Source organism: Coloeus monedula (assembly GCF_965178545.1).
Source record: "Coloeus monedula genome assembly, chromosome: 2".
Taxonomy (NCBI): domain Eukaryota; kingdom Metazoa; phylum Chordata; class Aves; order Passeriformes; family Corvidae; genus Coloeus; species Coloeus monedula.
The window spans coordinates 60,743,019-60,765,784 of NC_138782.1; the positions used below are offsets into that span (position 1 = coordinate 60,743,019).

At 36.3% G+C, this 22,766-nt stretch overlaps 1 protein-coding gene across 4 annotated transcripts in view; it reads right to left on the minus strand.

Annotated features, from left to right (window-relative positions):
* The window catches only part of ESR1 (estrogen receptor 1), a 162,941-nt gene that overhangs the window by 48,051 nt on the left and 92,124 nt on the right, over positions 1–22,766 (minus strand). For all 4 annotated transcript variants that reach the window (XM_082277195.1, XM_082277193.1, XM_082277192.1 and 1 more), the window contains 2 exons: positions 16,195–16,311; positions 3,555–3,890 (listed from right to left, as the gene is read on the minus strand). In XM_082277195.1, the coding sequence (XP_082133321.1) occupies positions 3,555–3,890; positions 16,195–16,311 (453 nt within the window). The remainder of the gene's footprint in view (positions 1–3,554; positions 3,891–16,194; positions 16,312–22,766) is intronic.

A 22,766-nucleotide genomic window follows, 5' to 3' on the forward strand; every position in this document is an offset into this window, starting at 1 on the left:
AATCACCAGCCTTAACAAGTTCAACAAGGGAAAGTGCTGGATCCTGCACCTGGGATGGGGCAACCCTGGATGTACGGACAGACTGGGGAATGAGAGGCTGGAGAGCAGTGCCACAGAAAGGGACCTGGGGCTCCTGCCAAGCTGAACATGAGCCAGCAGTGCCCTGGCAGTCAGGAGAGCCAAGCATGTCCTGGGGGGCATCAGGCACAGCATCGCCAGCTGGGCAAGGGAGGGGATTGTCCCACTCTGCTCTGCACTGGGACAGCCTCACCTCAAGTGCTGGGGGCAGTTTTGGGGGCCACAATATAAAAAAGACATGGATCTATTAGAGAGCATGTAAATGAGGGCCATGAAGATGGTGAAGGGCCTGAAGGGGAAGCCGTATGAGGAGTAGCTGAGGTCACTTGGTCTGTTAAGCCTGGAGAGGAGAAGACTGAGGGGAGACCTCATCACAGTCTGCAGCTTCCTCATGAGGGGAAGAGGAGGGTCAGGCACTGATCTCTTCTCTCTGGTGACCAGTGACAGGACCCAAGGGAATAGCCTGAAGTGTCAGAGGAGGTTTAGGCTGGGTATCAGGAAAAGGCTCTTCACTCAGAGGGTGGTTGGGCACTGGAACAGGCTCCCCAGGGAAGTGGTCACAGCACCAAGCCTGACAGAGTTCAGGAAGCATTTGGACAATGCTCTCAGGCAGGTGGTGTGACTCAGGGATGTTTCTGTGCAGGGCCAGAAGTTGGACTCAATGGTGCTTGTGGGTCCCTTCAAACATGGCATATCCTGTGATTCTGTGATTCACTATGAAATATGATTTCAACTGATCCACTCATATAGACTTTGTTCCTTGCTTTCCTACATCCTGCATGTAGGTAAATTAAGTCGCATAATGTTTCCAAGGCTTGAGAAGTGTGCGTAGGAGAAGCTGTTCCTGCAACTGCTTTTTTTCTATTGCTAAAAAGCACACTCACTTTTTAGAAAAAAAAATATATTTTTACCCTTAATTCTTAAGCTTGAAACCTTAGTAAATTAGCTGAAAAAATAACTGAGTGAATTTCCACAATGCTGTTGCACCAAATACTTCATTTAACAGAGGAAAATTATTCAGTTCCTCTGTTTATGCATAAAGTATACAAAAATCCTCTCTGATTAAGCAGTATTATATAATTCCTGGTAGTAATGGAGTGTTCAATGGCAACGTACTGCAGAGGTGAAAATACAATTTATATTGTCAGACACATTTCCATTAATGTACATGTATTCCCAATATATTCTAGAAGAAGGAAACTTTGGCAAGCAGAGACCCAATCTTTGAAAGGTGATCAGTACTTCTAATATTTAATATCAGCAACTAGGTACACCCAACTTTTTCTAGGGACCAAATGAGAGATTAAAAAGATATATATGTTTAAGCACCTAGATCCAAATTCTTGAGGTAGGTAAACAATTGGGCTTGAATTCTTTTAAATCAACTTTAATTTCTGCTTTTGTCCATGTATACTGTTCTCCAGGCCACAGTTCCAAGAACCAACTAGGCATCTAGGACTTTCAGAATCCCCAAACTCCTTTTATTCTCTCTCTCCTGCTTTAGGACTTTCCTTTGGTATAATTGTTTGTACAGTCACTAGTAGATCAAACTATGACTGGGAAAGGATTTTTGGTTTTTAATTCTAGCCAAAGTTCGACATTCTACATAAAACCTCACCTGCTGGAGTACTTATTAATGCATATACATGGAGTCATTAGCCTTGGCTACTCCTTAGGAGCTATTTTTACAATGTAAATGAAATGTATAATACATTGGATATACATAAATAGTTAATAACCTCATACCTTTGATTTTCTGGTGTTAGAGGCTTTCTTTAAATTTGAAGTATATATTGGGTGAACCAGGCAGTTTTTTGATCATTGCCAGTTGTAATTATCTTGTGACAAGCAGTTCTAGAGAGATTTCTGAATAAAAACAAGATCTGGGTTCTCTGACAATGTTACTTCATTTTTAAACACATTTCCATTAATTATACTCTCAAAATCAAAAGTCATGGAAACCAAATATTTCCAGTTGGACAACATAATGAATTTAGATTGTGGTATATTCATGTTGAATGTAAATTAATTTATTTTAACAGACTAATTATATCTCTAAAAATCAGTAGAAAGGTAATTTGAATTTGTCTGTTTTGATAGTGAATAGCTTTAACACTATGCACATAGGTTCATTTTTCAAAAGCATTTTTGTAAAGGCATAATGCAAAAAATACCTAAATTAACAGCAGAACCTGCCCGTGACTTGAACAGGCTGTAGATCAGGCCTCAACCACCGTGACTTTGTCAAGAATAAAATTCTCAAGTGATTTCTTATAAGATACGATGAGAAATTAAACACACACAGGTTCTCATTGGTCATAGCTGGAGCCCACAAAGTGACACATGAAAAGTGGTTGAAAGGGAGCCCTTAAGGACTGGAAAAGACACGGTTATTGATTTACCAGGAACACTCTTGCCAAGTTTAAATGAAGGAAAACATAAAAATGGCATAACCTGGGTGTAATTCTTTTGAGGTAATGCGGGTGAGAGCTGTGTTAGTTGTCTCTAGCATCCCTTCCTAAAGTAGCTGCATAATTTTAATTAAATAAATGGCTACAGTAAAAACTTAAAAGATCAGAATCCCAGTGAATTATGAAGTATAAATTACCATGTATGCCAGTATTTTTACCAAGCTAAAACTACAACATGTGCAATAAATGTCTTATAAATTTTAAAATATTAATTTATGAAGAGTATTTGTGTAGACTGACACTTTGAAAGGTGATGAACTTTAACTACAAAACTACTCTCTCATTTAATTTATATTGATTAATTGAACTACATTAATGATATGTAACATACAGTCAATAAAAAATGTTACATATTTCCCACAATTCTGTAATTCCTTTTGGAAAAAGACAGAATCATGGTGTACCAAAATGATAAAGATTAAAAAAATCTAGTTCTATTATGAAAAAAAATCATACTAGAACTTTTATTCTGGACTTTTTTTTTTTCAAATCCAAAATTCATGAAAGATCTTTAATTCACAGTCAAAAATAGAACCCAGCAATTAAATAAATCATAATAATACGTATGGGTTTACTAGTGATGCTGAATTTATCACTTACATGTATAAGAGTAACCCTTTACTAAAAGGATTAAAATAGTTAACATAATTTGATTAGGTCAAATTGACTCGATTTGACTAATAATCTCTTTTAACCTTTAATTTTGCTGAGTTTTCTCTGGAAAAAAAAAGTTTATCAAAAAAAACCTGCCCAACATTCTACAGAGTGGGGAAAATACCTTTTCTTAACTGTTTCCTCAAAAATCATTTACATTGCACTGTAGTATTTTATTGACAAATATAACATAAAATTTGATTAATGTTGTAAGTTTTGTTAATGTATTTATACTTAAATGACCAATTTCAATTAAATAAGAATAGGTAGTCAGAAAATCAGTATGTGGGGGTTTCTTTTTGGTTTGTGTTTTACAGGTTTTATAGTTGACTAGGGCTATTTTTTCCTTACCTGGAACTCTCTTTGCCCAGTTGATCATGTGCACTAATTCTCTGTCTGCAAGGTTGGTCAACAGGGTCATCATAGAGGCTTCGTTGAATGGTCTGTTTGGGTCATATTCAGAATAAACTAGGGGTGGCTCCGCTTCCAGCAAGGCACTGACCATCTGTTCTGCCGTCAGGGACAGGGCTGGGCTGTTCTTCTTGTTATGTTTAACCACCAGTGGACTTGTCCAAAGGGTGGGAGCTCGCAGCTCTGTTGAAGAAGCCTCCCCACTCCTGGAATCCTGCTCCTCTCTTTGGCGTTTTTGTTTCATCGCTCGCCCACCTCTGCGGTCTTTCCGAATTCCTAGAGACACACAAGAATATAATGAACTCCTTTCCTTGAACTTAAGTATTACATACACTTGGCTTAAGCAACAGCAGATGCTTTTGACAGACCCAGGCAGCATTGACTCGATTTATTTTCTGAAGACTTCTTCCTATATAGGGACTCTTACACCAGTAATTGGACAGAAAAATTATTTTTAAAAGTACAGTGTCAGGAATAGTGCACTCCTTCCTAAAATTCAGATCAGTTGGGCTCACACAGAACTCTAGTACTGACACTGTACAGCTGCCCTAGCCCCACAAAAGGAAGTCACTGGGAATAAATAAGTATTTCTTTACAGCCCAAAACTTCAAAGTATCTCCCAACCTCTGACAGACCCTTATTCTATAAATGATCATCAATAAATTAATGATGTTGCTGGGTCAGATGGATCACAGAAGTAGCTCTCAAAACTACTTAGAATATTTTGCTTAAGGTCACCAATTATTTCAATTAAACATCACCCTATTACTGAGCCAGTAATCTTCATAATTATATAAAAACCACTTAAGAAAGTTCCCATTATAAGATGAGCTTATACAGCAATAAAGAATGCCATTTAAGTAGATAAACGTAAGTACAAAAAGGAGGCATAATTGCAACCTCAGATTCTAATATGGGAGACCCACTGCCAAAAGGCTGAAATAACCACAACAGAAACAGAAAATTGTTATTACTGCACATTTCTGCAGTGTGCTTTGCACTGTCTGACCCTGAACCTTGGGATATTATCAAGTCAGCCATACCAATTCAAACAACGTAAGACCTCTACAGTGGAACAAAACCTTCCTTTGGGGAAAGGTTACAAGAAAAATATGGCGATAAAGCCCACGTGGACTCCAACCATAGAAGGAAGGTTAAGTCTGGCTCTAAGTGGAGGAGTTACAGGCATTCTGAGACTGAGTCAAAAACTTAAATCCATCATCAAGCGGAGGCAAGGGAGGACAACGAAGTAATAAGGAAAGCACACAAGGAATTGAGCTATGAGGAGAGGGCAGCTATGATGCGGTTTATTCTGGAGTTCTCGTGCAACATGAAAAAGCAGCACTAATCCCAGTTTGAAAAGCAAAAGAAATATCTACAGAGAATAAAGATGCAAATCATTCAAGCAATAGGGAAAACATTTAAAATAAAACCAAACCAAACCAAAAACATTTGTAAGCAATCAATACAGGTCTTTCTAATGGTTGGGGAAAGGGAAAAACAACCTTTGCTCAGATCTCTTCACACTACAAAATTTTAAACCTTTAGAATCCCAGTCTTTGTTGGCAGTATTTCCATCTCACATATAGCATGCCTTCATTTAGATCTTGGATCCATCAGCAGGTGTCCTTTCTAGCCTCAAAGAAACAGGGACAATCTTTAGATCTCTTTTCCTCTTTCTTCAACCATGGTGAGATTTCCACTGAATTAGTATTTGGATATTAGGCATTTTATGTCCAATTTATTCAAAATGTAGTAGGCTTTGTGATTCTATTCCATTAATCTATTCAGATAAAGGGAGTTCAATAAATCTTTCATCACTCCTATTACTTTACCTATCTGCATTTTCCCATTCCCTAAACTACTTCTAAGCCAAAACTCTCAAGTGCATTGCTGTTCCCATTTTTCAGTCAGCAATACCAATCTTTCCTACCACTAAAGAGTTTCTTTTAAGGAGAGGATGGGAGATTCTTGCTCTTCAGAAAAACACAGGACTTATTCTGGCAAAACGTCATGGTGAAAATACTCTCTCTCACTGGTAACTTCCTTGCAATACTCAGTAGCAGGCATGCTCCATCTGTAACAGAGATTTTTGTTGTATGCTTTGTATCAATGTAATGTTTCTGAATTAAAATGGCCCTGTGAAACATGTAGATATAATCACATGAACGAGCCCTCATGGTTCACAGAAACTAAAGCATTTGTTAACTTTCTCACATTCAAAATTTTATGGCTGCTCATCTAGAAATTTTCTTTCAAAGAGAAAGCATCCTTGGGGTCTGTGGTGTTCAACATACTCATAAATAGATGGGCTGACATAATTCATAAACAAGAAGTTGGGGCTAGAAAAATACTATAAAAACATCAGATAAGTTTAGAAAGTAAATAGAAGGCTAGAAATTACTTGGAAAGGAAGGGAGGACAGAACAACTTCATAAATCACAGAGTTTATTATCATGAGGCACACTACAGTGAACACTGCATGCAGGTCTGTTCCTCCCAAATTAAAAAAAGATATAAAAATATACAAAAAAGGGATAAGAGAAAAACCGATAAGATGATTTGAAATGTGAAACAACTTTGGTATAAGAGATATCTAAACTGACTATATCTGCTTGGCCTGCAAGCCAGATACAAGACTACAAAATCAGGAATAGCAAAAAGATGAATAAGGTACAAAACACTAAGCTTCTCTTCTCATACAAGAAGGTTTCAAATGAAAATACCCTATGCAAGGTTCAGGACAGACAAGAAGAGGTTCCCTTTCACACCATGCAGAAACAAAATTGACAGTGTGAATCAAGTAGAAGGTGGTATAGTTAGAAAGCTGTAGGCCAAATGTGATAGAGAACAGAATCAATTAAAAGTTAATAAATATAAGTAGGGCAACATCAGCATTAAGTCTCCATCAAATAGATTACTGGAAGATCAGAGTTTTTTTGGCTTTGCTTTTTATTTAGTCCAGGCCTGCCTTGTTAAGTAAATCTAGAATGTGATGAGGATTTTACATAACACAGGAAAGGTGGCAAATGTAAGCATATTTAGCTGTTTACAAATAAACCAGATGCTAAATAAGAACAATAGTTTTATTTTTAATTCATCTGAAAGTATACCACTGGCTTTTCTTCACCTTAGAACAAAAAAGTGGTGCATTAAGCAAAGCTACACATAACCAGTTTGGAGGAGGATGCCCCCCCCAAATTTATTTATTGTATTTTTATTTTGGGATTTTAAAAAAAAATCAACCAACCAACCAACAGTAGCAATTTTACTGCTGGATTTTGTGGAGACTAAATCTGAAAAAAAAGTCAGTAAGAGTATGCGTTCCTTCTGCATTACATCACCAGCTTTTATGATCACAGACAAAAAGGTCTCTGAATCTGTAAAAGTATCATACTCATCAGAGATTTATAGAACTTACTATTAACTCTTTACCTAACCCCTAGATGAACAAGCAACATACTTATTCATTTTCTTGGACTAAATAGGAGTGAGGATCTCTCTGAAAAAGTCAAGTGCTCCCAAATCTCCTTCAACTTAATCAAATTTTGTCTCTGTTAAATAGAGGTAATAGTGATGCACAGTCACTAATTCCAAAAAAGGCAACCCCATCAATCTACAATTTCATTGCCAAAAGTGCAATGATCCTGTAAGAGTTTTTAAATATGTGAATGCATCAATTTTGATTTAACAGTTCAGCCAATAAAGGGACCTGAATTGTCAAGTGTTATGAAAAACAATATTCTAGCAAAAATTGAAGTATTATGCATCTTGCAAGAGCTCTAAAACAATTTCCATGATTGGAAGAGCCAAGATTTTCAAAGGCAGTTTTATAAAACTTCATATGCAAATTCAGTCAGACTTCCAGACATGGAGACAGGTTTCAAAACTGCTAAGTAATTATAGAATCAAATAATAAGAACCTGATCAGCAATACAATTGCATCTGGACAATAAAATTGTATATGATGCTCCCATGGCAGGGGAGTTGGAACCAGATAATCTTTAAGGTCCTTTCCAACTCAAGTCTATGAGTCTATGATTGTGAAAGAAATATTAACCATATGAAATACTTCACTAGTATTTTCCCACATGTCTTTAAAACAAAATAAAAAATAAATTCCAGATTGTTAAAACAAAAATTCCTAAGTTAAAAATGGATTGAATGAGCACTGAATCTCAGCCATACAACAGCCATTTTTTTCCTCCCTACTGCTAATAACAAAGTTCCACCTCATACCTTCATATAAAATACTCAAGAATATTTAGAGGAAGAAAAGGGGGAGACCAAATAGAATCAAATTTGCTTGGCTGTGTGTGAACTACAGAATAATGCATTTTAGATCTGAAGATATATGTATAATCTCAAATTCTATTCTAGTTAAATATATTCCCTATGAGCTGCTTTATATAATATTCTTCAATTTCTTTCTTACTAGAAATTTTGCCAATCAACAGTTTGTAGCCACACTTGAAGGGAAGGGAAATCATGGCAGGAAGATGGCTTTTTTTTTTTTTTTTTTTTTTTTTTTTTAATAAATTCGAAAGGGCAACAAAAAGATACACCTATGACTGGTTTTGGAAATGGTGATGGGTAAATGGTTTACCAGCTAACTTCCCAGTCTGGAACAACCTTTGACCCTGAGGCTCTTTGTCCACACTTCTGCTCCTTGTCAGCAGACCCCAGATAAGAGATATTTGACACTTCTATATACATGCACAGCCTTGTAGCATTAACAGCCTATAATTTTGTCAGTTTGTCAAAAGAGTATTTCAAATGTATTTGGAAACAGCTTCTCTTCTAAACAATGTTGTTGCTCTTCAAGACCAACCTACATCATTGGCATCCTGTTGAAAATTGACAGAGAGAAAGAATTTCTATTTTAGAGAGAAAGAATCTCTAGTGTTTTGTAAAACAAACCCTGCTTGACAAGAAAAGACAAAATGTATGTGGTAAATAAAAGACATTATAAATAAGAAGGTGTCTGTCAGAGCCACAGAGTGTCAATTGCCCGGCTGATGATCAGAGCGTTAAGGGAGAATGCACAGAACAGGCCATGGCAGAGATGCCACACAAATCCTTTACACCAGTGTTCGCAAAAGAAGAAACCAGATTTTCCTACAACATAAACCTACATTTCTGAAATTGAAGTTGGGGTTGAAGAGGCCAGAAATTCAAAAGCCTCTCTTCAAATGCCCAAGTATAGGAAGGATTTACTAAACTCTTGGGAGAAAGCCTCTGGGGCTCAGTCCAGGCTCACTTCGGTGTCACTGCTACCACTGGCAAAAGTAAGGGACTGCAGAAGTAAAACGGTGTGAACAAGCCAACAGTTCCCTTACGGACACAAACCTGAGTGTCTAAGCACAACTGGGTTTAGGGTCCAAAGGGTGGAGGCAAGCAAGGCAGCTGTCTTTTAATGACCTCTTATGGCAACTTCACTTTACAGATAGGCCTCATTAGGCACACCTCTGATGAATTCAGTAGCTTTATAAAGCTTCATTGGAAATAAAACAGAATCCTACAGCTTCCTTTAAAACTTAAGGTCACTGTAGCTGCTATATGTAAGTAGCATTCAATAATATAATTTCATTCTTGATTTATAACAGATGGAGATTGCTGAAGCTATGACTGTGATGTAGGTTCTAATATTATAATGTATCTCAGCATAATAGTCCTTCCAAAGTGATTTTAAAAACCTTTGAGATTTTGAGAACTTTTCTGCTTGATTCTCTCTACATAAATATATTATTTGGTCACAGAAAAGGAACACCACTTTTGAAATTCAAATTCTATTGCCTAATAAATACTTCTTTTGAATATGATTCAGACAATCAGCCCCTTATTTAATTCTCACTTCTCTTTCAGAAAATGAAACACGAATGTAAATTGTGCTGAAAACCCAGGTGTGTTGACAATTACTTTAAATGAGAAACATTGTCTGAAATCTTCTAAAAAGATTAATCAGAATTTAATGTCTAATCTCAAACAGACCTCCCCAAGTGACAGTGCTTAATAGCCTGATTTCTGACAAGGATATCTAGACAGTACTATAAATAAATAATGGTCTGTGCACCTGGATGTTACAGTCTTTTCTACTCCTGAGTGGATGAATGCTGTATGTCTATTTATGTGAGTGGGGTTTTTTTAAAAAAGTATCTCTTATCCTTTTCCAAACTCCTCTATAATCAAGACTTCCTTCTATTGGAGACAGTGGGAGAGAGTAGTCACAGTCAGGGTTTAGATTCAGATATTCAGGTTCAAGTCCTGGCTCTGCTCCCAGTTTGCTCTGTGACCATGTCACATGACATCTCAGTGCCCCAGAACTTCTACCAACTAGAAAGCAAATCATAAAACTGGTCTTCCATGTAAACTCTTGAAGACATGGTGACAAAAAAACAGCTGTTAACAGGCAAACAAATGTCATAATGCACAGTTTAAGAACCAGTGATCTATTAATTAAAGATGAAGGTGTGAGGCATGATTCATCCTAATCTGTATTATTGTATTCAATCTTTTGCAGTCATAGCATGTTTTAAAGAGCATCTGAGGACACATAGAAGTGAAACAAGAGAAGTTCAATTAATCCATCATTCAAATGAGTCCTTTTCAGTGCTGACACTCCTGATAAAATCATACCAAGTTTTGGTTACATTAAGTATGGCAACCACCCCATTTCTAGACAATATTTACAATGAGCCTATAGACATTTCAGGGATCACAATAAAGCCTTTACAGGAGCATTCTCTACCTTTAAATCAACCACGATTTGGGAAAGGAAGTTGGTTTAGGACAATCAGTCCAGTGGTATGAATCTCAAAGACAATGAGAAATTTTAATTGCTGTATTTTAAAAATTAGTTAAATTAATTGGGTATTGAAGGTGTTTGGCCTGATACCAGGACTAAGTGTTAGAACTGAACTGTAAGTGTCTAAACCAAGAGAAGAACTGGAATCATACAATCATAGAATCATGAAATGGTCTGGGTTGGAGAGGATCTTAAAGATCATCTAGTTCCAACCTCCCTGCCATGGGTAAAGACACCTTCCATTAGACCAGGTTGCTCAGAGCCCCATCCAAGCTGGCCTTGAGCACTTCCAGGGATGGAGCAGTGTGTCTGAGCAACCTGTTCCAGTGTCACACCACCACATTAAGAGTAAAGAATATCTTCCTAATGTCTCATCCAAACCTACCCTCTTCCACTTTGAAGCCATTACCCCTTGTCCTACCACTAAATTATCTTGTAAAAAGTTCCTCTTGAGCTTGCTTATAGCTCTAGTACTCTAGGAATTACTCAAGTAATGAAAAAAGTATTAAAAGGCCAAGTGAATGTAAACAAATATACAACTATAATCAGCTTTACAATCTCAAATAAGTGTTCAAGAGTTAAACATTAAAAAATTCTGCAGTATTATTTTTTATACATATCCAGTTATAGCATATAATTAAGCATAAGAAAATTTGTCCCATTTTGTCCCATTTCCACCTGACTGCAAAAGGTCTTAACCATGTAAAATTTCACCGTTGAACCTGCTTTGAGCAGGTGGCTCAACAAGACATCCTAGATTTCCTTCTAGCACAGATCATTTTATGAAGTGGAAGAGCAAGATAAAGCATTTTTGGCAAAGATGTTCACAACAATGGTTGCTCTTTCTAACTTTGGGGGCAGAACACAAGAATATTATATTTTGGTACAATTCAATGGCAGTGATCTACTTTGTATGTTTGCAAAGAGGAGAAAGAAACATTTCACTAAAAATCTGATTTCATTTCCACCTTTTGTCCCAGAAAACTGCTGTAAACTCACAAAATTTTACTTCAAATATACATGAGTACATGATTTCAGCCCAACAATTACAACTTTAAAAAGTTCATTTCCTCATACATTTATCAGGCCCCACCTACACAGTTATTTGGCTGAGTACAGAACAGTATGTCTAATAGGTATCATTGAGGTTCTCCTTGAACAAACCTGACTCATTTCACATCCACAATCCATTTTCCTTCTTTCACTAATTTCTCTTTTAAATAAAATATTTCATTAAAAGATAATTACATGAAAATGTAGAAGGCCTTGAGCCTGTCCAGTGGTTGAATCAGACATCAATTTACTTCTACTTTTGTAAATGATTTTAATAACTGTCTAGCCTCTTTACATGAATAAATATAGAATTCAGCAAGGAGGCACAGTTCCCTCAATTTAAAGACAAAAATCAGCAAGGTCCTGCTCTGAGAGGACGGAAAATTTGTTTATTCATTTTTCCTGTAAAAATGTATCTTAAACTTCAGCAAGACTGTCACAGTGAACCAAACTGGATTAGACCTGGGTAACTATTTCATAAGAATGTAAGAGAAAAACTGGAGCCTGGAGACTCCAATCTATAGGAGTTAATGAAAGTTTCTACAGTCAAATGTCATGTGGTTTTAGCACCCTGTTACAGCCAGCACAGAGTTTCACCCCCTTGGCTGTACTGCAGTAATTTCTGAAGTGTTCTCAGATACTTTGTGAGAGCAACACTGAAGGATGTAGGCTTCAAGTGTGCTGTAACACTGTAATTTCATTACCACAACAAAGAGTACACGGAATCTTCTCTCAACAGCATGAGATTTCAGGCTGTTCAAACCCCATGTCATATACATAATCACCATCTGGATCTAGCACATGAGCACTCAAATCCTTAATGGCCACATCTCCTATGATTTGATGTTGGGAAGCCATCAGCATTCGACAATTGAAAGAATTATGTAGGTGTCAGGGTGGTTAAACACGGCAAAATATCAGGTAAGTAATGGATTTTTCATTAAGATTCTGGCATTTAACATTATGGCAATTTTTTGCCATAGCCATGAATTCCACTAACATCCTGTTGCTCTGATCCCACACAGCACTTAATGATAAATCTGTCTTGTCACTACATTGAATGTAGCACACTAATAATTAGAAACCTCATTCATTTACCACACTATAAAAATAATTAATAGAAAGCAATAAAGCAAGGTGCTTTTGCTTTCATAAAATCAGGGTTTTTGGAGCCAAGTCATCAGAAAACCTTTAAAACACTGGAGAAAGGGAAAACTAGGTCTGTATTGGAGCAGAGATCACCTGCACCTTACATATGGTTGGAGCTTCAGGGTTGCAACTGCTGTAACAACTCCACTTGGAAGCTGGGACTCTCCATCATATGAAAGTAAGTTGGAGTACACTTCTCCAAACCAGACTAGAAACAACCTTCAAGGCATCAGTGGATTGTAAACAAAAACAAGGCTACTCTCCCCTGCTACAGAACAGAAATAAGAGGGAGGAACAGAAATAAGAGGGAGGAACAGAAATAAGAGGGACATGACAAGAATCTTATTTAATGTGTCCACTTCACGTACAAACGGGGGAGCACAAACTAAATAATAACATATAATTTTAAGGTCCTTTGGGTTTATTCAGAAAGAGAGAATGAAGCATTTGGACAAGATATAACAGCTGTAAATTACACCTCAGATGGCAACTGCATCAGCAGAGAGTCTCACAGTCTAATTGTCTCTTGAAGCAACACAGTAACAGATGCAGAAGGAAGCACTTGCAAACACAAGAGGAGAGAAAGAAAATAACTCTTCAGTACTGAAAGAAGTCTTTAAAAGACACAAGAACAGGGAAGAAAAAAAAAAATCAATAAAATTTCCACAGGAACTCATAAGAGGAACTCATAAGTAAATGTTCCTACGATACAGTTCAAGGGCCACTTGAACACTGCATTTTTTTCTAACTAAAGCCTCAAAAACATGTTTTGCTTGTGTCCACTCTACTAAAAATAATACATATGAACTTTTTCATGCTACATTAAGTGACCTTCTGTGAGGAAAACCTCAGCAACCATATTCTATATCCTATGTTACTCTATATTCTATGTTTAGAATTAACCAGAGACATTTAATGAAGATTTTATATACCTTCCCCAATATTTACTGAAAGTCAATATTTAATATCAATTATTACTTGTATCACTTAAATGACAGATAAAAGTCAGAAGTTGGGAACTTTTAGTTTATTGAGAAACCTCAGCTAATTTAGTGGAGAAGAAAAACCTGAGATTACTTTTAGGGGAAAGAAAGATGTTTTCCACTGTATCTGAAAGTTGTATCATCATAAGCAAACTGTGGAGGTAGAGATAAAAGTGAGATTAAGACACAAATGAATATTCAAGTGTATGACAGAAATGCCTTAAAAAAAAGGCAAATCCTTCAACATGAAAATTAGGAGATTATTTAAACTAAAAGATCCAATCACAAGAACTAGGAATTATTAGAGAACAATGTGAACCTTGAGCTGACCACAGAGCTACATCATTTAAGTATGCTGAAGAAAAGTTCTATTATATCTATTAAAAGAAAATCTTCATAGCTCTCCTCAGAAAAAATGAGAAAAAAAACCAACAAACTTTTAAACATTGTGACTTAAAAGTTAACCAGATGGCATTGCAAGAATATTCACTTAACCTTTATCTTCATCTGAGAGAAATGTGACAATTATAAGGATCTAGATTTAGAAGAAAGTTTTTTCTTCCCCCCCCCCCCCCCCCCCCCATATCTATGTGGACAGTAGGGGATTAGTAATGACTCCAGAAGAACTTTGAATGTTTTACTTCATATACATTAATTTCACCTTCCCTGACGTCATCTGCAGGCATGACAGATTTATTACTTGTAACTGAGGGATCTTGAGATTTTTTTCCAAGACTTCATAAAATAATATTTTAAAACTCTTGCCTATGAACCAGTGATGGACTTCATGCATTATTAGTAGTACTATAAGAGCAGATACAATTTATGCCGATCCTGATCTTCTTCTTTGTAAACTGTGAGTTTAGTTTCTTAAAAAAACCCAAACAAAATCAAAACAAAAACAACTAAAACAACCACAAAACTATTTTTGAACTGCCAGTTCCTGCAGTCACTATAGAAATTTTACAACGTTTTAAAAGGAAAGGATGAAATCCAGAGGACTTTTTTCAAGTGAGAACCACTGTATGAAATAAAGATTCCAGACATTTATATTTGTAAGAAAATTTCAGCAGAATTACAGTATTTCTTTTGGACTACTTTAATCTACAAAATGCTAGTTGAGAAATCTTTACAATTTTTATGAGAGTAAAACAGTTACGTATAGAATAGTCAGAAACCTATTAGAGCCTGCATCTTAGAGAAGAGATATGAAAAACATAATCTGGTATAGTGGATTATTAATTAAATACATGTAAGCACAATTGGATGTAAATGTGCCAAATGAAAAATGTAATGCCATCAACATAATGCATAATTATAAATCCTAGCTATGATCTGCCATATGTCAAAGCTAAATCTGCATAGCATATTCATATATGGGATTCTCTGGTTTTAGTTTGCCTTACCTGAAGTTCTAATTTCTCTGGATCATAGCTGTGACATTAACTACATACACTTTGAAGAGTTCTAGCCACATAAACCAGGATGTTCAGATCAATAAACAAAATCTGATTTAAAAAATCAACTACTGTCTTAACTTCTAGAAGCAAAAGGAGATTTTATATCTTCCTCCTGCTTGCATCCCAAAACTGAGATGAACAAAATCAGTCTCAGCTCTTTCCTAATCCTTGAGTTGAGAAAAATGCAGATCCAACCTCAAAGTGCAGCAACTGACCAGTTTTCCTTTAGTCTTTCCTTTTTTCTCCTAAGATTTCCAGACTTGGCCTACCTTTGCTGGACTTAAACATGATCCTTTGTTGTGGAAAGGACAAATGTGATGAGCTACGCTTCTCTCTTGCTCCAGACTTTCTGTGGCATAAGTAAGCGTTAGGTGTGCCAAAGAAAGTGACAACCAGTCTGTAATCTAAACTAGCTGGTTTACACAAAAAAGACATGGGATCTAATCCCTTCTCTGAGCACTTAATAGTTTGCTAAATTTTTCCTGTAGATATAGGTTTCTATACAGCTACTTATTACTCTCTATTAATAAAAGCAATCTGAAATTTTTAGCAGGCTACAAGAAGACATCATTATTACACATGTTCCAGGAAAGTGGCATTTATCTCAGTTCTTATAAAATGAGTAAGCCTTTAATACTGTTGGATGAAATTAATTCACATCTACATATGTGTACAGTTCCAAAACAGAGGAATTAGCTTTCCCTTCCAGGTTTCACAGAACAAGAATTACAAATCCAGAAGTTTATTTAAATGAATATGGACTGATTTGAGACTACCAATGTTTGTCACACTGAACTGCAAAAGGCTGCAAAATCTTGGGTTAAATTTCGTTCACCAGGATCCGAAGCCTGAGAGACCAAAAATACTGAGTTAAAAATAGTAAGAGAGGAATTCTAATTCTATTGAAATCAATGTTCCTATTATTTTTGATGCAAATTTGGACAAGATAACATGATATTTGGGAGTTTTTCATTTTTTATTTAATAAAATAATTTTTATTTAATACACTTCAGCTCAATAAAATCAGTGGCTTCCTTCTTTAGTTGGAAACCATATCAGCTACCCGAGGAAGTTAGAAGGCAGGAAGGCAGACAACAATGCTAAAGATTTGTTGATGGCTGTGTACATACCACCTTTCATCATTCCCACTTCATAGCATTTTCTCAGTCGGCAGGCCTGGCAACTCTTCCTTCTGTTCTTGTCAATGGTGCACTGGTTAGTAGCAGGACACATGTAGTCATTGTGCCCTGTAAAACCAGAGGGAAAGTAAGGACATAGTTATACACAAACATAACAAAAATTACTATAACATCTTGGGAAAAAAAGTAGTGTTACCATCATAACCTCTCATAAAAATGTCGATACAGATTTTGAAACTAACATCTCCATGCCACACATTTATTTGCAAGTTCTTTGAATAAAAACTTCTGTAGACTGAGTAAAATAGTGAACAACTAAAGTAGCCACAAAAGAGGATAGATTAATATGAACAAGTGCCCTGACTTCCTTGCTCTTAGACTGAGAAATACAATGCCATCTGGTTTTGTGTGCCTGTGCTGATGTTTAACCAACAGACTGCATAAAATGAGGTTTACAAAATTAAAAAGGTCTATGCACAAAAGATTTTATCTACCACAATCTGGGGCAGTTAAGAAATAAACAACATAAAAAAGAAGCAACAATGCTCAAATGATTGATTGTACCTCAGGGATAAATCAGTTGCTAATCCCAGCTGCAAATCTATTGATATGTGCAAAAACCTTTTGACATGACAAATTCTAAAATTACCACATGCTGAAACCAAGCTTGTTACTGGTATCTTCTCCTTCAGAGCTCATCTTCCTCGTTTACTACTCTCTACATCTCAATTCTCGTAACAAGTATTTTTAGCATACCATTTTTGTTACTGCCAAAAAGCCTCTATTCCAATTTGCTCTTAAAAAAATGAGTGCTTAAATCTGCTATAAAATTATTTTCCAACCATTGACAAAGGTTAGCAAGGATGAAAAAGTCTCTTCAGAATTATCTCATTGGTGCTCTGTATTCATGTGAACACAGCTAAGGTACAGTACACACACGCAAAAAAAAAAAAAAAAGAAGTTACTGCAGAACTGTTTGTTCTTTCTTTGAGGTCAAGGGATCAGCTTGAGGTAAAGTAGGGTGGAGGTTAGACAGAAGCCTTGGTCTCATCAAATTATCTATCCTTGACTACAAATTAGAAAATAGAGTAAAAATTACTATCAGATTACACCAGAACATCTGCTCTCTAATGCTGCATAACTGGGATCTCATCAAAATAAGTAGCCAAACTGTAAACTTGTTAATAGGGAGACAGATGACTATGCACTGTCTCAAATGCAGAGAATTATTATTTTTTCGGTCTACTCGACAGAACGACATAATACTGGAAAAGTCTGTATCCACATGCTTTGCTCCAGCACTGCGGTAAAAAGGTACAACTGAGCCACCACCTCAACCCACCGTGAGAGAACACTTTAATTTTCAGTTCCTCTGGTAGAATACAGACTGTTCTGTATCTGATTCAAAACCTTTCACATGTAAGGAAACAAAAAAAATCAAGTCAGAAAGAAAACAGCCTCCACCATGTATGCAGTATCTACAGGGAAAAGGACCAGAAAAAGAAAGTCATATTTTTAACAAAACACACTTATATTGAGTCACACGAAGCAGCAGTGGAATATCGTAGCACCTGGCCTCAACCACCTGGCTTGTTTCATTAGCCAACTTTGGAAATTGCATAAGATAAAGATGGAAAACCTTAATTACTCTTTTTTAAAAACAAAGGAATACTTTGAAAGAATAGCTAATCTTCTTCCTCATGAAGTTAAAAGTTAAATTCACAGGGTGAATGAGTGTAGGCTTTGAAATCAGCTGATAATTCAGAACATCATTTAAGTCTCTCTAAAATAAGCAGATAAATGTTACCACTTAGGTCGAAGCTGAGAACATGCTTACCACCTTTGCTGAATTGGCTGACATTCATAATATTCAAAGGTAAAAAAAAAGAAAGATGACAGAGGTGACTATATGCAAAACCCAAACATCAAGTGGAATCAGTATCATTAGGGCAGCTGTGCTTTTTTGCTGTGCTTATGTGAGTGATAACCTTCTCCTTGGCTCTGAATCTGTATTTCCTTGTGCAAACCGCAAGTGCTTAGAAATAAGCACTTGACTTGTAGAATAGTAGGTAAAATAATCCTATTTGTAATAGAGCTACAGTTCCTACATTCATATGGTAATATTTTTCCTTTTGAAGAGTTTTATCATGAATTTGCCATTTAAATGTTACCATAATTATTCTGTTTTCATGCACATTATCTGCACCTTCAACAAGACACTGGTCATTCAAAGTGCTTGATAGACTTCACAAAATAAAGAATGTAAAATTTGCCTTCAAAAAGAAAGAAAGATCTGTGTGTGAGGGGCATTCTTCAGATTATGAGTGTCATAGTAACATCATTGTTTAGCCTTTCACAATTCCCGTTAATCTAGGAAAAAGATAATGCATTTATTATTTCTCTTAATTTTTGGTTTAGTTTGACCAACATGCCTTCAGGAGATGGGAAAATATGTAAGCAACCAGCAGAAAATGTTTGATAATTTGAGTATACAGTAAAAACTATTATCAAATTAATCAGGAAAGAAGAAAGAAATGAAAGGAAGAAGGAAGTCAGGAACCTTTCCTCCTTGTCCACAATACTATCAGATTTCAAGCATTTAGCTGCTAGAAGTGAAAAAAGAAGTTTCCTTTGCAAGGCACAGACACAGACTAAGGCAGTCTAGCTTGGGGTGACATGGAAGAGAAAAGGCTGAAAAACACAATTAAGGAATAGGTAATATACAAAACCAAGTTTTACTTTAAAGTGAAATAGTATAGAACTCAGTAACCTTGATGTAAGCTGAATTGTCTTTTAGCTATTTGACCTTTTATCTAATGCTTAAAGCTCATCTCTTGGCTAAGGTGATTCCAATCAATCTGACCTACTAGAAGGGATTTCTGAAATGGGACACATCAACAGGTGCCCAGCTGCCCTGCCTTTTATTTTCATGATATCCAAAGCATAATACATGCTAGAAGAGAGGGTAAGTAGGCCACTTGAGAGTTGGTATCACAGGAATACCACGAGGAAGAAATGTCTTCAGTGATCACTGATAACTTGCAGAGGGAAGCAGACGTCACTTGGATGCTGTGATCTTATTGAGGCTTTTTAAAAATAAATTATCAGACAACCTGCACAAAATTAAAGGCAGTGAATTTAACAGGGTGAATCCCCTAGTTTTAATCCCCCATATGTATGACTTGCACCATCATGAGCTACCATGGAAGAGTCTATTTGAGCTATTGGAGGAACTTTGGGAGGGGTGGTCTGTTTTTCTTATTGTACCTCATGAATTGCACATTTTAAAACAGTAAAAATAAAACTAAGTATTTTTATAGCACATCAGGATATGCTAAGGTCTCTCCAGAATGGGGTACAAAAATCAGACCCTTTTCTCATAGCACTAACTTTAGATGTGAAATTCTGCACGATAATGACCAACAGCAGAGGGGAGGAGGATGAGGATGCCTAAACTGATGTCGTTGAATTGACTCATCATGCATTTTGAACAAAGCCAATAATAATTATTATCCTTTTACTACTATATGCTTTTCCTTTCATTATTCTTTCATTTTTCAATCTTCATGTCACATATTTCCTAAACTGTTCTTTATCTATCTGAATAAGGCAGCTACCAGGTTAGCCATTACCTCTGGAAGCACCAGATCCTTCTATGATCTGACAGTGATATCAGCAAAATTTTCATACGTCAGCTAGGATGAAAGGAAGGAAAAGAAGGCTAAACTGCAGACTTTATCCACACCTTAAGGTGCCAAACAAGACTGGAGATGAAAAGCAAAACCTTGGGAAGAATTACCTAAAAACAAAAAGAAAAAAAAAAAAAGGACTTGGACATTACATTGGCTAACCTAGTAAAAACAAATGTTGAATGTAGAAGAAAAAGTAACACCTTTTTTTAATTAAAGTCCCCCAGTAAAACTGCACTGATTGGTTTTAAAATATCACTTTTTCCTAACAGGTTCACAGAAGAACAGAAGGTTATGTCTAAATCTTTTACAAGCACAGACACTCAAATTCACAGCTTAATTACCCTCAGACAAGGTCTTTGGATTTGGAATTTGGGTTCTCTTAGCAACTACTCAGAATGGCTGAGAAGATTAATCTTCCTCCTGGTTTTAAACAAGCAAAACTTTAGTACATGTGGCAGTAAAGAAAAGGGCCTAGAAGGCTGTAAAACATACTTCATTTGCATCCAGTGAGGAAGTCCTCTTTTTCTGCATACCTCAGAAAGAAAGATTATGAGATATCCTGAGTTAGAAGGGACCTGCAAGGATCATCAAGTCCAGCTTCTGGCCCTGTACAGGACAGTCCCAACTATCACACCATGACCCTGAGAGCATTGACACAGATTAATCACAGAACCACTGAAGCTTCCCAGTTTACTTGAGCTGACGTGGGAAGGGGTAGAATTCTACTAAAGAAAACTCCCACAACTATTATAAAGAGCCTAAGAAGCTAGTGAGAAAGGAGGAAAGATTAAAATTTATATACTCTGTGTTATGTCTTTCAGCTGTGTCATGGAGCTCCCAGACTGTGTCTGCCTTCTAGTGGAATCTTCTTGTCTTCCCTTACGTGTAACTGTAACAGCTCACGTGAGCAGGTAATTCCAGCCAAATGATTATGATACCAACCTTTTCTTAAACCTTTCCATATATCAACAGGAAAAATGAAGAAAGGAGAATGGGCACTGCATGAGGGCACCAAACCTGCTCCCATCTCACCATTATAATAATGCATGAATTTATATATTGAGAAAGGGTGACATATTGAATAAAAGCCACTATTTAACTTTATAAATCTACAACCATAAAATTGTATTTTCTACTCAAGCAAATAATTTTGAAGTTTTTATTATTGTCCTTATCTTGTAATTTAATTTGGTGTTTCATCTACTATTTCAGGATTATGATACCATGTACATAGTCTACTTCTACCCCAATCCAATTTTTCTAATTTTAGAAAAGGTAACAAAATAGAAAGTATATTTTTTCCTCATGAAAAATAAAAACAGACAAAAATACTCATCCAATCACACAAAATCTGGCAAGGAGTACAACATCAAGTTTCTGTTTCCCTAGCTGATAAATCACAATTGTTTTAAGTCCTTGGCACATGATTAAAACAACAGCTGTGTTAAAGGGAAAAACTCCCACAACGTATTACTCACAACCATTTCAATATGATCTCTCCAGAGACAAAAAGCATTTTCAGAGAGAGCTATAGGCATGTCATGGCCATCTTATTCCCATAGACTTTGAATGAAACTCTTGTATTTTTAGCTTCCCAGTTTATTTGAGCTAAAATGGGAAGGGATAGAAATCCACTAAAAAAAAAACTCCCACAACTATTATAAAGAGCCTAAGAAGCAAAAAATATTGCAAATTGCTCTTGTGTACTCAAAATACTATCAATTGTTATCAACAAAAAAATTAATGTAACTCCCTATTTTTATTCCAGATATAACACCAGGTTTGGATCTTCAGTACCTGAATGGTTCTTGCTATCATACATTTTTCAAGGACCTGTAATGTAGTTATCCTCACAGTACCCTTGGAAGGAAATTGTTGGTATTTTTATTTTACTGGCAGGAGGAGGGGAGCAGTAAAGGATTCTCACTGCACAGAGCATGCAGTGGACATGGGCATCTCTAAGCACAGTGAGTCTACTGCATTGAAGTCTGTGAAACTGAAACCTCAGTAGAGGTGACAGCTGGCTTGCTAAATTATTACACTACTCTTTGACTCTAGTTTTTTGACCAAAAAAAAAGACCATTTTCTTCCCATGTACTGCTTTCTTCTGCAAAGCCAAATCTAGTTATATTCTTCTTTAATTTACTGATCTATATCTGTGATCCTTGGTTTGTTCCCTCATACCCTAATATCATCCATACTCTATAGTATGAAGAGTCATCCATTTTATCATCAGAAGGGTCAACCAAGGTATCTTAGTCTCTTGTTCTGCAAATCTCTAGCCCCATTTTAGAGTGGTAATAGCTGTTTTACCTGTCACACTCTCTAAAAGCAAGTGGAACAGTTTAGCACTTTCCTGCAGGACAAAAATTGCATGTTCTCTTGTAGTTTTTAAATGCAAAGTGCTTTTTTTTCCTCATCAGAATATTTTGAATTGCTGACAAGCTCAGTCCTCAGCTAGGAATAATGTGAGTCGTCAGATGAAATATTCATTAAACACTTGCAACATGTAATACTGTTTAATTTTTTGTTGTTTTTGCTTGATATGGCACAACAGTCATATTCCAGAGGAAGTAAAACAACATTAACTGTGATAATGCAGGATACATTAAGAACAGCTTCTAAAAGCCAGGTATTCTGTCTAGGAAGTGGGAAGAGCTTTGGATTTGGCAGACGAAACACGAATGACCATTTATAAAATCAGATAACAGTCAGTTCTCTACTCCCTGGCAATGTGTGTTGCCTAGCTTCAGAAAAACTTTTCAATATTGCCTAGATTGACACGTCGTACATCAGCTAGGAAAATATAGTTCAGATGATTCCAGAAAGTCAGTCTCAGGAAAGAGCTATCAGAGTTCATGGCTGCAATGG